General features: G+C 47.6%; 1 protein-coding gene across 1 annotated transcript in view; it reads right to left on the reverse strand.

Moving 5' to 3' along the window:
• The window catches only part of ank1b (ankyrin 1, erythrocytic b), a 136,152-nt gene that overhangs the window by 21,833 nt on the left and 100,305 nt on the right, over nucleotides 1–14,014 (reverse strand). The window contains exons 30-37 of the mRNA XM_056291193.1: nucleotides 12,275–12,479; nucleotides 11,439–11,535; nucleotides 11,026–11,254; nucleotides 10,288–10,416; nucleotides 7,104–7,223; nucleotides 3,058–3,142; nucleotides 1,702–1,776; nucleotides 1,430–1,561 (exon numbers count right to left, since the gene is read on the reverse strand). Coding sequence (XP_056147168.1) covers nucleotides 1,430–1,561; nucleotides 1,702–1,776; nucleotides 3,058–3,142; nucleotides 7,104–7,223; nucleotides 10,288–10,416; nucleotides 11,026–11,254; nucleotides 11,439–11,535; nucleotides 12,275–12,479 — 1,072 coding nt within the window. The remainder of the gene's footprint in view (nucleotides 1–1,429; nucleotides 1,562–1,701; nucleotides 1,777–3,057; nucleotides 3,143–7,103; nucleotides 7,224–10,287; nucleotides 10,417–11,025; nucleotides 11,255–11,438; nucleotides 11,536–12,274; nucleotides 12,480–14,014) is intronic.

Below are 14,014 nucleotides of genomic sequence, written 5' to 3' on the forward strand. Positions count from 1 at the left end.
GTAGTGTATTTTCGACGCTGTCGATGGCCTCTCCCAGCTGGGCAAAAAGCCATCTCAAAGACTGCTGGTGGCCAAGTTCATCAGGCATCGGCTCAAAAAAGACATGAGAGACTGGGCTGACACCTACGTGGCGTGCACTGCTACACCAAAGCCTCTTCAAACACGTAAACGTGGACCTGGTGGGCCCCAAGCCCCCCCTCATGGTTTTACTTACGTCCTCACAAAGGTGGACGGGACCACTCGATGGCTGGAAGCCGTCCCACTGTCGTCGACGACATCCACCGAGGTAGCCCGGGCATTCATCGGGACCTGGGTTGGGAAGTTTGGCACCCCATCTGATCTCTCCTCTGACTGGGGCTCACAGTCTACGCCTGAGCTCTGGAACGCAGTCGCAGAGAGCATAGGGGTGAAGCTCCACCACACCACCGCATACCACAACAGGCCAATGGGTTGTGTGAGCGGCTTCATTGTTCTATGGAGGATGCTCTTTGGGCCAGGCTCGAGGACAGCAGCTGGGCTGACAGGCTCCCGTGGGTCATGCTGGGCATCAGGTCCACCCCTAAGGAGGACATCCAGTCCTCATCCACTGAACTGGTTGACAGCCAGCTGCTGCGGGTCCCAGAGGATTCCGTCTTCAACACCATGGCTCACTGGTCTGCAGCCCGCTAACGGACCACACTTCTGGATAATGCCAGAGTTTTCACATCGGTCCCCACTTTGCAACACTGCCTCCCATAGTCTCACGTCCGCACAAGTCTGCAGTCGGCAGAATACATTTTCATCAGCCACGATGCCCACTGCAGCAGCCTACCCACGATGGCCCGTTCCGGGTCCTGGAGACAGGGAACAAGCACTTCGTCATGGACATCGGTGGCACGCCGGAGCGCATTTCTGTGGATCGCCTAAAACCGGCTCACCTGGACTTGGACCGACCTGTTAGAGTGGCCCAGCCCCCACGGCGTGGGTGCCCTTCTACCCGGCCCCCACCCTCCAACACAGTCCCCAAGGCTCCTCCACTTCCTACCCTACCCCCCACGCTGCCACAGGGTCCCTAAGGCCCCTCCAGCGGAAGCCCCAGCCCCCACTCCCGTTCCGCAGAACCGTTCCGGCCGGGCCATCCAGCCCACGCCACCTTAACTCTTCCTGTTATGGTGAAGTCTGGGGAGACATGTGTAGTGGGACTTATTGACATAATTCACCATAGCTTAATGTTTGTATTAAGTTGACGCGCTCACTTTAAGGGCTCAGGGGGTAGCCATGGTAACACAGCGCCATGTTGTTGAGGCGGGGTTGGGAAATGGAAAATAAACAACACAGAGTTTTAAGGGCTGACAGAGCCAGGGTACATGCATCTGAAGGTACATGGTACTTTTTATATGTATGTGACAATACAGTGAAACTTGAACTTGAAGACCACCAGTGGACTTACTTTTGGCTCTCTTGCCCTCTCTGCTGGCCCAAAGGTTGAGCAGCGCAGAGCTCTGGTCCAGCAGGGAGTTTGGGTTCTCGACACGGATCCGATTAATGTCATCCACACCAAACTGAAGCTCCCTTGCCAACTCTGAAAGACAGACAGACAGGCAGGTAGAAATGAAAGACTACCTTATCCGCACCTATGACTTTAAAGGCTTTTAACATTATTTTCCAAAACCCACAGTTTATACGTACAAAGAGTTTACACCTCTTATTTTGAAAACTGACCTGCCCAGCTCAGACCCAGCTGCTCGGATATGATGTTGATCTTGAGCTCTGCCCGCTCCATGGCATTCACTGTGGCTACAGAAAAATCACAATGAGCTCAGCAGCACACAAGAGGTGTTGCACCAAGATGATTGAAAAATGTCACAAATAAAAAAAGCTCAACGTTCTCACAACATATTGTCCACTCAAATGTACTGGATTACCCCCCCCCCCCCCAACACTATTTTATGAAGTCTGCAAGCAAGAGTTCTGAGGGATATTGAATATCATAGAAGATAACATGGCCTGTTTGGCCTTTTTCTGTGGGATTTACAAGGTCATTTAATTTGAGAAGATATAGTATGGCAGAGCTGTAAGTGACTTCATTTAGTGGCTTTTAGATCTGTTGGGAACTGGAAGATTAAAATTTTTTTCCCTTTCTTTGCACTGTGAAACATTATGAATAGCTTCTCTGGTAAAAAACAGATTATGCATAAATTTTAGCTGACTTTGACTTGCTTTTAAAGGAGTTAATAACAATACTTACCTCGACAAAATCACTGTTCTGTTGAAGGGAATAAACATTAACCATAACGTTTTTGTCCATACGATTTTTAGGGTTAGCAGACCATAAGGGTGAGGTAAATTAGAATCGGGGGTAGACAGGTAAGTAGAGTATCATTCAGATGCTAGTCCCATCAACTAAAATAGTATTAATTAGTAACTAAAGAGGGACTGAAGTGCAATGTAGCAGCGCTGTGTAATTGATAGACAGAAAAGGCCTTGCTTCCCCCCCCCCGCCACTGTCATCACCATTTAAACCAATCAGAACAACCCTTCTTGACTCCGCTCATTTACAACAGGCCAACTGGAGGGCTCCTCTGTCTAGCTCCACTGCGAGGTCCTGCCCATTCTCAGTGCTAAGCTAGAGTCAAATGCTAACAATATCTACTGCCATGCCAATGGAAATCGCAGTGGAGAAACCAGCGCCATGCAAAACCAATCACATAGGTCAAACGTCAGTTGTCATGGCTACCAGGACAGTCCGGAATAGAAAGGGCCAATTTGCCATTTGCCATGGAGCCATTTTCTGGGTTATCATGGGGACTGCTGCTCATCTTTGGCCACACATTCAATATAATTTTTGTTTAAATGCACTGCAAAGGGCTCTGGGGCATGTAATAGAGCAGCGCTTTGCATCCAAGGCTCAGTCTTTGTGCCATGCTTGTGCAGGAGAGAGACAGAGACAGTATGAAATAGAGAGCGTCAAGTAAGAGGGGGGGGGCATGGGTAGAAGGGCAATGCAACATTCAGGGCCCATCTCCTCGGTACATATGTGGAGGGAGAGGGCTGTAGGTCAGGCATGTAGATACTCACCCACAACTGGCTCATTCAGCGCACTGTAGCGTTCCCTCAGGGCGAGAGGGGTTAAGGTCCGCCTGCGCTCTTCACTCCCGACAACCTACGATGTACAGACATAATGACGATAACAAGTCATGGTAAATGTTCATTCACGGTTTCCACTCTTTTTAGGAAAACCTTTTCCTGGATTTCTGAAGGACATTTTACACAACTTTTGCTTGGGTATACATGGCAGCTGTTGCTCATGGAAGGTCACATGATTCAGTATTATCAGTGGGAGCCTCAATAGTCTCTAAATGGACGGGGTATCTTTTAGCTGGTCTCTGAACATACTTCCCAATTTCAAACACTGAGGCGCAATCTCTAACAAGACTAGGTCAAAACCTAGTATAAGGCTGGACAGTGTATGGCCTATGTTCAAGATTGTAGCCACTTTGATACAGGGATAGTCAGTGGTAATAATAGCAATGATACATTTTATTTGTACAGAGCTTTTTAAAATACTCAAAGACGCGTTAGATATGTTAAAATAAACATAAAAGCAACACACAAAAAGCATAAAACAGACAACGTTAATCACACATTAAAAGCAATTCTGAAGAGGTGAGTTTTGATTAATAATTTGAATATGGACACACTGACAGATGGAGATTGACAGGCAGATTGGTGCAGCATCAGCAGTAATGTGGACGTTGTACCGGACCGTTGTGGTGAAGAGGGAGCTGAACCGGAGGGCCAAGGTCTTAATTCACCAGTCAATCTTCGTTCCAACCCTCATCTATGGTCATGAGCTTTGGGTAGTGACTGAAAGGGTGAGATCGTGGATACAAGCAGCTGAAACGAGTTTCCTCCGTAGGGTGTCTGGGCTCAGCCTTAGAGATAGGGTGAGGAGCTTGGACATCCGGAGGGAGCTCGGAGTAGAGCCGCTGCTCCTTCGCGTCGAAAGGAGCCAGTTGAGGTGGTTTGGGCATCCGATTAGGATGCCTCCTGGGCACCTTCCTTTGGAGGTTTTCTGGGCATGTCCAACTGGGGGGGGAGACCCCAGGGTAGACCCAGAACTCGCTGGAGGAAGGGCGTTGCTGGGTAGAGGGATGTCTGGAGTGCCCTACTTAGCTTGCTGCCACCACAACCCGACCCCGGAGAAGTGGCTGATGATGAGAGATCAGAGAGATGAGAATATGGACAGATCGGTGCATATGATATGTTTGGGGAGGGAGTTCCAGAGGGAGAGAGCAGCTATGGGGAAGGCTCTGTTGCCCCAGGTCCAGTGCTTGGTCAAGATTCAAGAACTTTATTGTCATTGTACCAAGCACAACGAAATTGCAGTTGTGTCAAACCTCAAAACGTTGCATATAAAAAAGAGATAAATATAAAATATCAGCAATAAAAACTAGTCTCAACAATATAAGTACAAAATATGAGCAGTATAAGGTATACAATCCAATACAGTTAACAATAGAATACAATTTACGAGGTGCAAAAACATCATCAGCAAAAATGCAGCAAAAGGTGCGGTGGACAGATATGAAGTAGCTTAAAGTAACAGGTGAGTAAATATTGCAAATACTGCACGTGTCCAATGGTAGCAGTACACCAGTCTCACAGGACTGAGGAGATGTCTGGGTTCATTAGTGCCATAGCTTTTGGGAAGAATCTGTTTTTCAGTCTCTTTGTGCGTGTGCGGATTGATCTGAAGCTCCTACCTGATGGGAGGGACTGAAACAGACGGCGTCCAGGGTGTGTAATTATCTTTTATGATGTTCTTAGCCCTCCTCACACAGCCAGTGCTGTGAAGATGTTCTATAGTGAAGGCAGCTCAATGCCAATAATGTCCTGTGCTGTTTCCACAACATGGTGGAGGGCTTTTTTGTTAGCTTGGGTGCAGCTGCTGTACCAGGCTGTCATGCAGTTTGTTAGGATGCTCTTGATGGAGCATCTATAAAAGTTGACAAGCAGCTTTTGGGGAGGTTGGCTCTCCTTAGCCTCCCCAGAAAATAAAGGCGTTATTGTGCTTTATTCACCACTGCTGAGGTGTTGTCAGCTCAGGAGAGGTCCTCTGTGACGGTGACTCCCAGGAACCTGGAGCTGGGGACTCTATCCACAGCCTCTGTGTTGACGTGGACAGGACTGTGTGTGATCTTCTTGGAAGTCCTAAAGTTCACGATAATTTCCTTGGTCTTTTTGGTGTTTAAGACCAGGTTGTTAGCACACTACGTCGTCAGGTTCTGAACCTCCTCCCTGTATTCCACTTCGGCGTTGACTGATATGAGCCCGATGACTGTCGTATCATCCGCAAACTTAGCAATAGTGTTTGAGTTGTGGATGGTTGGCAGTCATGTGAGAACAGTGCATAAAGGAGGGGGACCAGCACACAACCCTAGGGGATGCCGGTGCTCGGGATGAGGGTGGAGGATGTGTGCTTGCCCAGTGTTACAGCCTGGGGGTGGTTGATGAGGATCTCCTGTACCCAACTGCATATGCAGGGAGTTAGTCCTAGTTTGTGGAGTAAAATATCTGCCTACTGGCAAGAGCTGAAGGGGAGATAGATTTGAGATTTCCGAAGGATATTATGCGTTTGACTTTTGGGATGGGGATAGGGATGTCAATGTCCATGGTGATTGCCAGGTGGTCAGATATATTGAGGTTGAGGCTGGAGAGTTGATGTATTGTGAAACCAGTGGAGCAGATCAAATCCAGGATGTGGCCACAGCTGTGCGTGGGGAAGTTGATACGTTGTGTGAAGTTGAAGCATTGTAGAAGTTCCAGGAATTCTATAGCAGATTTACAGTCAGTGTCATAAATGTGGACATTAAAATCACCCTGGAGGTAGAACAGAAATTATGACTAAAACCATTATTGTGCAATATACTCAGACTGGAGCCAGGTACAAAGGCTGAGCATCCTGCTAAAACGCCCCACACCACAACCCAGTGTGGGAATTGGGCGAGAAATAAAAGCTGTTTTTCCGCAACTGTTGACAAGATTAAAAAGATGGATAAAATCACCTTTTGTCAGCTCAGACTGCTGACCGGCAGTGTCATTGGAACTGACAGGGACTATTACTCTCACAACTGTTGGAAATGAATCAAGGAGTCCTGGGAGTTTCTCCCGGATGTCAGTAGAAGTCACTCCAGGGAAGCAGTCCGTGACTGCATTTACGAAACAGATGTTTCGGACTATGGAGTCCCCAATGATTAAGGTAGTCGGAGGGAGTGGGTGACTGATTGAAAGCACTACCAGGGACAGTCTTGGGAGGGAAGGAATTTTGTTGGCCTGAGGGTGCGGTATTGGGACTGGGAGTGACCAACCTCCCCAAACGCTGGGGAGGACGGTGCATGGGGACCCATGCAGGAGGATCCATGGTGGCAGCAGCAGTGGGAGGTGGGCCAGCCACCATAGCAACCGAGGCAGCCACCACAGCAGCAGTAATCCCAGCTGGAGAAGGGACTAGTTCCACGTGGGAAGGGGCAACATCAGCCACGGGAATGACGTCGGCCACAGGGGCATCAACAAGGTGAGCGGTGGCATTAGCCAGTAGCATGGCAAAACAACACGACAGGTTTATGGATGGAGGTGAGGCAGCTCAGGGTCTTTCTGTCTTGTCACGTCTGACTACCACCTCCAACCAGGTAGCCTATGAGCTAGGAGTTGAGCAGGAGGAGGGCCGGCAATGAGATGATGGATCCTAGAGGGTGGTGTCGGAGAAGGCTGAGTTCTTGACTCAGATCAGTTTGGACTGCGAGGCTGTGCTGTCAATAAAATCAGATAAAAGAATCCCTTTCTATCCGTGTTCTTGGCAATCTCCTTTACCGTTCCTCCTTTTTTTTTGCCCCTTATTTTTTCTCTTCCTGACATTTGTCTGCTCTCTGCAGGGGATGAGTTGTTAGGGATGGATGGAGTGTGATATTTGAAGCTTGATGACTTCAAGGACCAGGACTTCCTTTCCCCTAAGAAGACCCTTTGAGATTTTGAAAGTGGCCCGGGTACCACATAAGTTATGTCATGCCATGTTTGTTTGTGTGTGTGTGTCTGCATATGTTCGTTTGGCTGTGAGCCCCCACCTTGACACAGGGCGGCATGGTGATATTGAGGTTACACAGAACATGCTGTGTGTCCTCGTACTTGGTCGACTTGCGCAGGAAGGACAAAAACCCTGTGGCATCCTTGTTACTATCTCTGACCTGACACCACAGAGGAGAAAAAGAGAGAGAGAGCGAGAGAGAGAGAGAACCACAGGAAAAAAAGAATAACAGAGAGGAATGGTAGAGGTGAAGGAGGGTAAATATGTGAGGAATTAAGAGAAAGAGGTGGTAAAAGAGGGGAAGCAATGTAGGGAAAAGAGAGAGAGGATGAGAAACAGACGGAGAGAGACGCGAGAAAGGGGAAGTAGGTTAAGAGCGAAAGAGTTAGAGGAGTTGAGTTAAAAAGAGAGAGGGGTTAAGAGAGAAACGGAGATGGGATGGGAGACGAGCATGGATTTGAAGAGAGCGAGAGAGAGAGCAAGAGAGCGAGAGACAGAGAATGTCAAAGAGTGACATAGGATGACAGTAAAAGAGAGGAATGGGGAAGAAAAACAGAGCAAAGCAGATATTAGACCTCTCTGCCATGTTGAGCGAGTCAGGGAGCAGTAACATGGGACGTGGAGCATGGGGAAACAGGAATAGAAGCAGTCCACAGGCAGGCGAGAGAGAGAGAGAGAGATTTACCTGCGCTTTTTACCTGGACGTCTGTCAGACCAGACAGTTACAGAGTGACCGTGAGAGAGAGAAAGAGAGACAGTGAGACAGACACATACAGACAGGCAAGGCCGCAAGATTGGCAGGCAGGCAAAAGAAGGCGAGAGAGTCATAGATGAGCAAACATTTAACCTGGAGGAAGTGGAAACCGCTTATAGTGGTCACATCCATTCAGGCCAACATGATCAGTATAAGCGGTTGATCACTTAAAGAGAATTTTTTTCCCAGGTGACCTTCTGCAAGAATTGACATGTGTACATATATTAAACAAATATGATGCAATATGACAGTATAGCCTACTGTTGGCTATTGTACTTCAACTAACTGTAAGCAGTGTCAAACATTTCAAACAGGAATTTCAGAATAGACTATAGTTAGCGTGACATGGCTTAGCGTTGCCTTAAGTATATGTAATGAATTCAGGGGGCAGCCTGGGAACTACCGCAGCCGGAAACCGAACCCAGATAGCCCGCACCACGGGCAACTGTGCTAACCAGTCAACTAAAGGGTCCGACCCGTTAGCCAAGGGTTAGCGAGTCTAGCCATCCATGGTCGTTACACTACCCTCCCCTCCTTCGGGAAGCACGTCCCCGCTCTTCAGCATATCAGCTCTCTCACGCCTCTGGGCACATGCACTTCCGATGGCCTCACGGTCTCACCATCCCACTTCTGACACCAATGTAGTGAATTCAGGGGCCAGCCTGGGAACCGAAGCAGCCGGAAACTGAACCCAGATAGCCCGCACCACAGGTGACTGTGCTAACCAGTCAACTAAAGGGTCCAACCCATTAGCCAAGGCCTAGCGAGTCTAGTCATGGGTAGTGTAATGGCCACAGATGACTGGACTCGCTAGCCCTTGGCTAATGGTACACTACCCATGACTAGACTTGCTTGAGTTGACTGGTTACTGCAGTTGCCCATGGTCCGGGCAATCTGGGTTCGGTTCCCAGCTGTGACGGATTCCTGGCTGCCCCTGAATTCGCTACATTGGTGTCAAAGGTGGGATGGTGAGACCGTGAGGCCATCGGAAGTGCGTGTGCCGAGAGAAACGCGGGGACGCGCTTCCCGAAGCAGGGGGGTAGTGTAATGACCACGGATGACTAGACTCGCTAGCCCCTGGCTAACTGATCGGACCCTTTAGTTGACTGGTTAGCGCAATTTGCCCGTGGTGCGGGCTATCCGGGTTCGATTCCTGGCTGCGGCGAATTCCCGGCTGTCCCCTGAATTCGCTACATATATTTTTAATCTCAGCAGGTCAAGGCCTAAAAATGAAAGTAAGCCTATGCCACTTTAGGCTATCTGGTGCTTTCAGAGGTTGATTTTCGGAGGAGAGGTGACAATGTTCATACTCTCATATCATGAGTGTAACTGACAAAATAATCGAACTTTTTAACATTAAATTTCATGAATTAATCTGGTTTTAATTTTTTTTTAATTACCCCATGTATGAAAGACCCAAAATGATGACTTGATAGCAGACTGTTGCGTCACAATAACCAGATCATTTAAACAACATTAGCATAAGGATGAATCTGTCCGGCAACTTCTGATCAGTACAAGCGGTTGATCACTATAACCGTTATTACTATAAGTGGTTTCCACTGTGGATAAACTTGAAGAACGGCAGGTTGGCTGTGGTCAAGTTACAACATAATGGAGAAAATCCTTTACAGGCCACATTATACAGACAGAGAGAGACAGATAAACAGATGGTCTGAGAAAAAGACAGTAAACAAGATGAAAAAGCAGACGTATGGACGAATGTAAATAGACAAGAAAAGACTGACAAGTGGATGAAATGAACATAACGATGGACAAAAGCCAGGCAGAGAGAGAGGGAGCTACAGACAGAGGACAGGATAAAGAGACAGACAGGCACTGACACTGTCATCTGTGAGATGGAAAGGTTGATCATGGCTTTGGTAATGACACTAAAATGAATGAGGAAGAAAAGAAAAACTTAGAATAGACTGGAGTAAAAAAAAAAATGCAGAGTGAGGTAAAATGGGCACAAAATAATCTAGTATTTACATTTGGTAGCACTTCAACACGTTTTAGTTCATATACTGTAACAATATAGGAGTTAATGAATGGTCGACCACCAGCATATATAGTATTGCTGTGGGGACCTGTTGTCAGCATCCTATTTTTACACTAATTTTGAAAATAAGATCAAATCTGTACTTGATCTACTACTACTACTACTACATGTATGACTAACTAACTAACTGACAAAACAAATAAATAAATGAGTAAAACCATATAGGGTAATGGAAAATGTGATGATAATACTAATCGGTTAATTCTAGTTTCAATGAAAAGAAAAAAAAAAGATCAGCATCGGAAATGGGCTTGAATGAGTTTGAAAATATCGGTATATGGAATATTGGCAAAAAAACCCCAAAAACAAATCCAACATCATGCATCCCTAGTTACCAGGAAAAATGATAAAAATCCTAGACAGATAAACAGTGAGACACATGATACAGCAGTAGAGCAAGAGACAGACCTTGACAGAGACAGGAAGTCTGTTATCTCTGAAGGCCTGGAAACTGAAGCTACGAGGCTGCTGTGTTGCCTTCCTGACTGGCACCAGGTTCCCAGAGCACTCCAGATGTAAAGGCATGCCCTCCATCACCTGTCCAGAGGGGGGACAGGGTGTTTAGGTTGGGCCACAAGCTGACCTTGAGGTGAGAGAATAGGCCAGACGGAAGTTCACAGATTTGACGCATATGAAAGACAATGTCTGCATCCATATCGAAATCCATCCATTATGCAAGCCGCTCATCTGACTTTGGGTCACAAGATGATGGAGCCTATCCCAGCAGTCATTGGGCGGCAGGCGGGGAGACACCCTGGACAGGCCGCCAAGCCATCACAGGGCCGACACCCTGGACAGGCCGCCAAACCATCACAGGGCCGACACACTCACACCTAGGGACAATTTAGTATGACCGATTCACCTGACCTACATGTCTTTGGACCGTGGGAGGAAACCGGAGCACCCGTAGGAAACCCACGCAGACATGGGGAGAACATGCAAACTCCACACAGAGGATGACCTGGGACACCCCCAAGGTGGGGTTTGAAACCAGGACCTTCTTGCTGTGAGGCAATGTGAATTAAACCTGAACAGGAGGCTAAATTAGATTCCACAAATTAAAAACAGAAGGCCATACTGAATTTAGTTTAGCTGGCATCCCTAAATCCCTGCTTATGAACCTTTGGGCTTTGCCCCCATGCTGACCTCTATGTCCCGGCTGCGGGCCACCTCAGAGAAGTTTTCATGCAACTCCAGGGTTTTGTCCATCTTGTCATCAGTCATGCAGTAGCAGCGCAGGCGTCCCTCGCGTGCTTCATTCATCTTGGCAAACACCACAAATTTGGCCATGTATGGAACCGCCATCAGCTCACGGTACAACAGGTTGGCAAACGTTACTGCCTCTGCTGTGCGTGGGCAGTCAGCTAGCCAGAATCTGAATATATAGATAAGCAGACAGATGGACAGACACAAACACAGAGAAGGATGCAGAGCAGAAGAATAGCGGGACGGGTACTTTAATAACATGACGCTACAAGCGAAAGGTGATGCTGCTGTGGTTGTGGTAAACAAGAGATAAACACAATGATATCTTTGAAGTGAGATGATACGTATCTCACCTTGCAGAAACATTTGTGGTGAAATTGGCACAGTTGTTGGCATACATTAATTTAGTGGTGCCAGTGATATCCTCCCACTGAGCTGGCGCTGTCCCACCTGAGATAAAACAACCACATCATTTCAATAATCCTCAAGATATCTACACTTACTTCTCATTTTGCTTTGAGATCAATCTATCCACACTAACAATGATTGAAAAAATTCTCTCCAGTTTATCTGCTCTCTTATCATTAGCAGCATTGTTAAGCTTTTTTTTGTTGTTGTGTGGAATCATCCCACTCTTCTGAGCCATCCCGGTCGCTGCTCCGCCCCCTCTGCCGATCCGGGGACGGCTGCAGACTACCACATGCCTCCTCCCATACATGTGGAGTCGCCAGCCGCTTCTTTTCACCTGACAGTGAGGAGTTTCACCAGGGGGACGTAGTGCGAGGGAGGGTCACGCTATTCCCCCCAGTTCCCCCTCCCCCCGAACAGGCACCCCGACCGACCAGAGGAGGCGCTAATGCAGCGACCATGACACATACCCACATCCGGCTTCCAACCCGTAGACATGGCCAATTGTGTCTGTAGGGACGCCCGACCAAGCCAGAGGCAACACGGGGACTCGAACAGACGACCCCTGTGTTGGTAGGCAACGGTATAGACCGCTACATTACCCGGACGCCTGCATTGTTAAGCTTTAACACCGTCAGCATCCGATGCCCTTCGGCTATGATGTAGAACTTGAACAGCTGGCAATGACAAAACATAGCTCCAGACCAGATGACAAAGGAACAAAGTGAACTTGTTTTTTTTTTCTCTCTCTCTTCTCTGCGACTTTAAATTTGGACCGTACCTATGACACTGCAAAGGAGTCGCAAGCTAGTGGTGTCGCCCTCCCCAGCATCGCGTGGGCTCTCCTTCCAGGAGGGAGGCAATGGGATGCGCAATCCGATTGGACGGTGGAATTTGCGGCGCCGTGGCTCCACGGTAACAACTGGGCTGAAGGTCGCCTGGTTACCAAGTTGCCGAGTCAGCCATTCATCGGGGATCGGTTGGGCCTATGGCGGAAGGAGTCAAGAAAATGGCTGTTGTGAGCAGAGATGAACAAAAACTGCCAGATGAAGGGATACGAAGAGGAAAAGAAAGATGTATGTATAAACATATGTAAAGTCAAGAAAAATTCTTGCTCAATCACAAATACTATTTAATATAAGTACAGACAACAAAAAAGGATAGTCAATAGGCAAGGGATGGGATTAGAAGAAAAGGCTGCAAACACAACAGAGAACTGACTACACATTTACAGAACAGTGAAACATCAAACTCGCAACCATACTCACACATGCAACTAATTCATATTTCACACCTGACCCAACTCAGATCAGTGCATCAGCTCAGTCAGTGTGGCTCACAACTTAAATCAGGGAACTGAGGAGTGAAGAATGGCTGGATAAAAGGAGAACATATACAGAGAAGCGTAAGGCTGAGCAAAACTCATGGCACATGCAATTTTGTTCTTTTGACACAATGTAGATCAAGTTCTGTGACAAAACATGTAGGAAAAATGCACATTGAAACGAAACCGATATAAAAATGAAACAAGACATGTAAGACCCACTATCCATCACATTTTCTTTCGTGTCATGGAAAACAGGAAGCCAAGCGTAGGCGGTGTGAAAGGGCAGGCAGTCAGCAAAAGTTTGTCCCGAGGTCCAACTAGATGTGTGTCTGTGGTAGTCTGCATAAGTGACAGTCAGCACTGCTGGTCTACTGCTGCACAGTTATGGAGGCCCTTGTTTGGCTCGACAGACCCCATGTCTTGAGTGTTTACTTTCAAGGCCCCATCAGAAAACATCGCTTAGTGTTATGGGGTGCTCACACCAAAGGCGAAGCGAATTCTGGCCTCGCTTTACGTGTGCGAGTTCGATCGCGGGATCTTTGGTTTTCATTCGCGTGAGTTTGGCGAACCAGTGAATTCTCTTCCGGAAAAGAGGGGAGGAGATTGAGATTCGTTGAGATTCTCCATAGGCTCTCGCGACACAGCGTCACGCGAATTTCTCGCGCAAGTTGAATATTTTTTTCTTCTTCTCCAGTTGAATACTGTAACGTGCATGGATAAGCAGACACGTTGGTCCTTGACTAACGGGTCGGACCCTTTAGTCGACTGGTTAACCTTGTCGCTTGCGGAGCGGGAGACACGGGTTCGCGTCCCGGCTGTGGCGACGGTCTCCCAGACTGCCCCCCCGAATTCGCTACAATATTTTCAAATCGCACGAATACGCGACTGACGGAATTCACGTATTCGCGCCATTCGCGCCGCCCGGCACGACTACACCAGATTCATGTCTATTCGCCCTTCGGATTACTTAATACAAGTTGTATTGAGTAATCCGTCAATCAATCTGGAAGTGATGGCAGGTTCTAATCCTGTTTTATATGTTGGTAGCGGGACAACCCTTTTGTTTACATTTGAATCAATGATTGTACCTCCCAAGGGGAACTGCATTATAGGCATCTTCTTCGGTGAACCAAGACTCCAGGTTTATCAACTGGTTTTGCTCAGTTATTTATAATTGTAAAATGTGATTTTCCG

The sequence above is a fragment of the Lampris incognitus genome, chromosome 12 (assembly GCF_029633865.1).
Source record: "Lampris incognitus isolate fLamInc1 chromosome 12, fLamInc1.hap2, whole genome shotgun sequence".
Taxonomy (NCBI): Eukaryota; Metazoa; Chordata; class Actinopteri; order Lampriformes; family Lampridae; genus Lampris; species Lampris incognitus.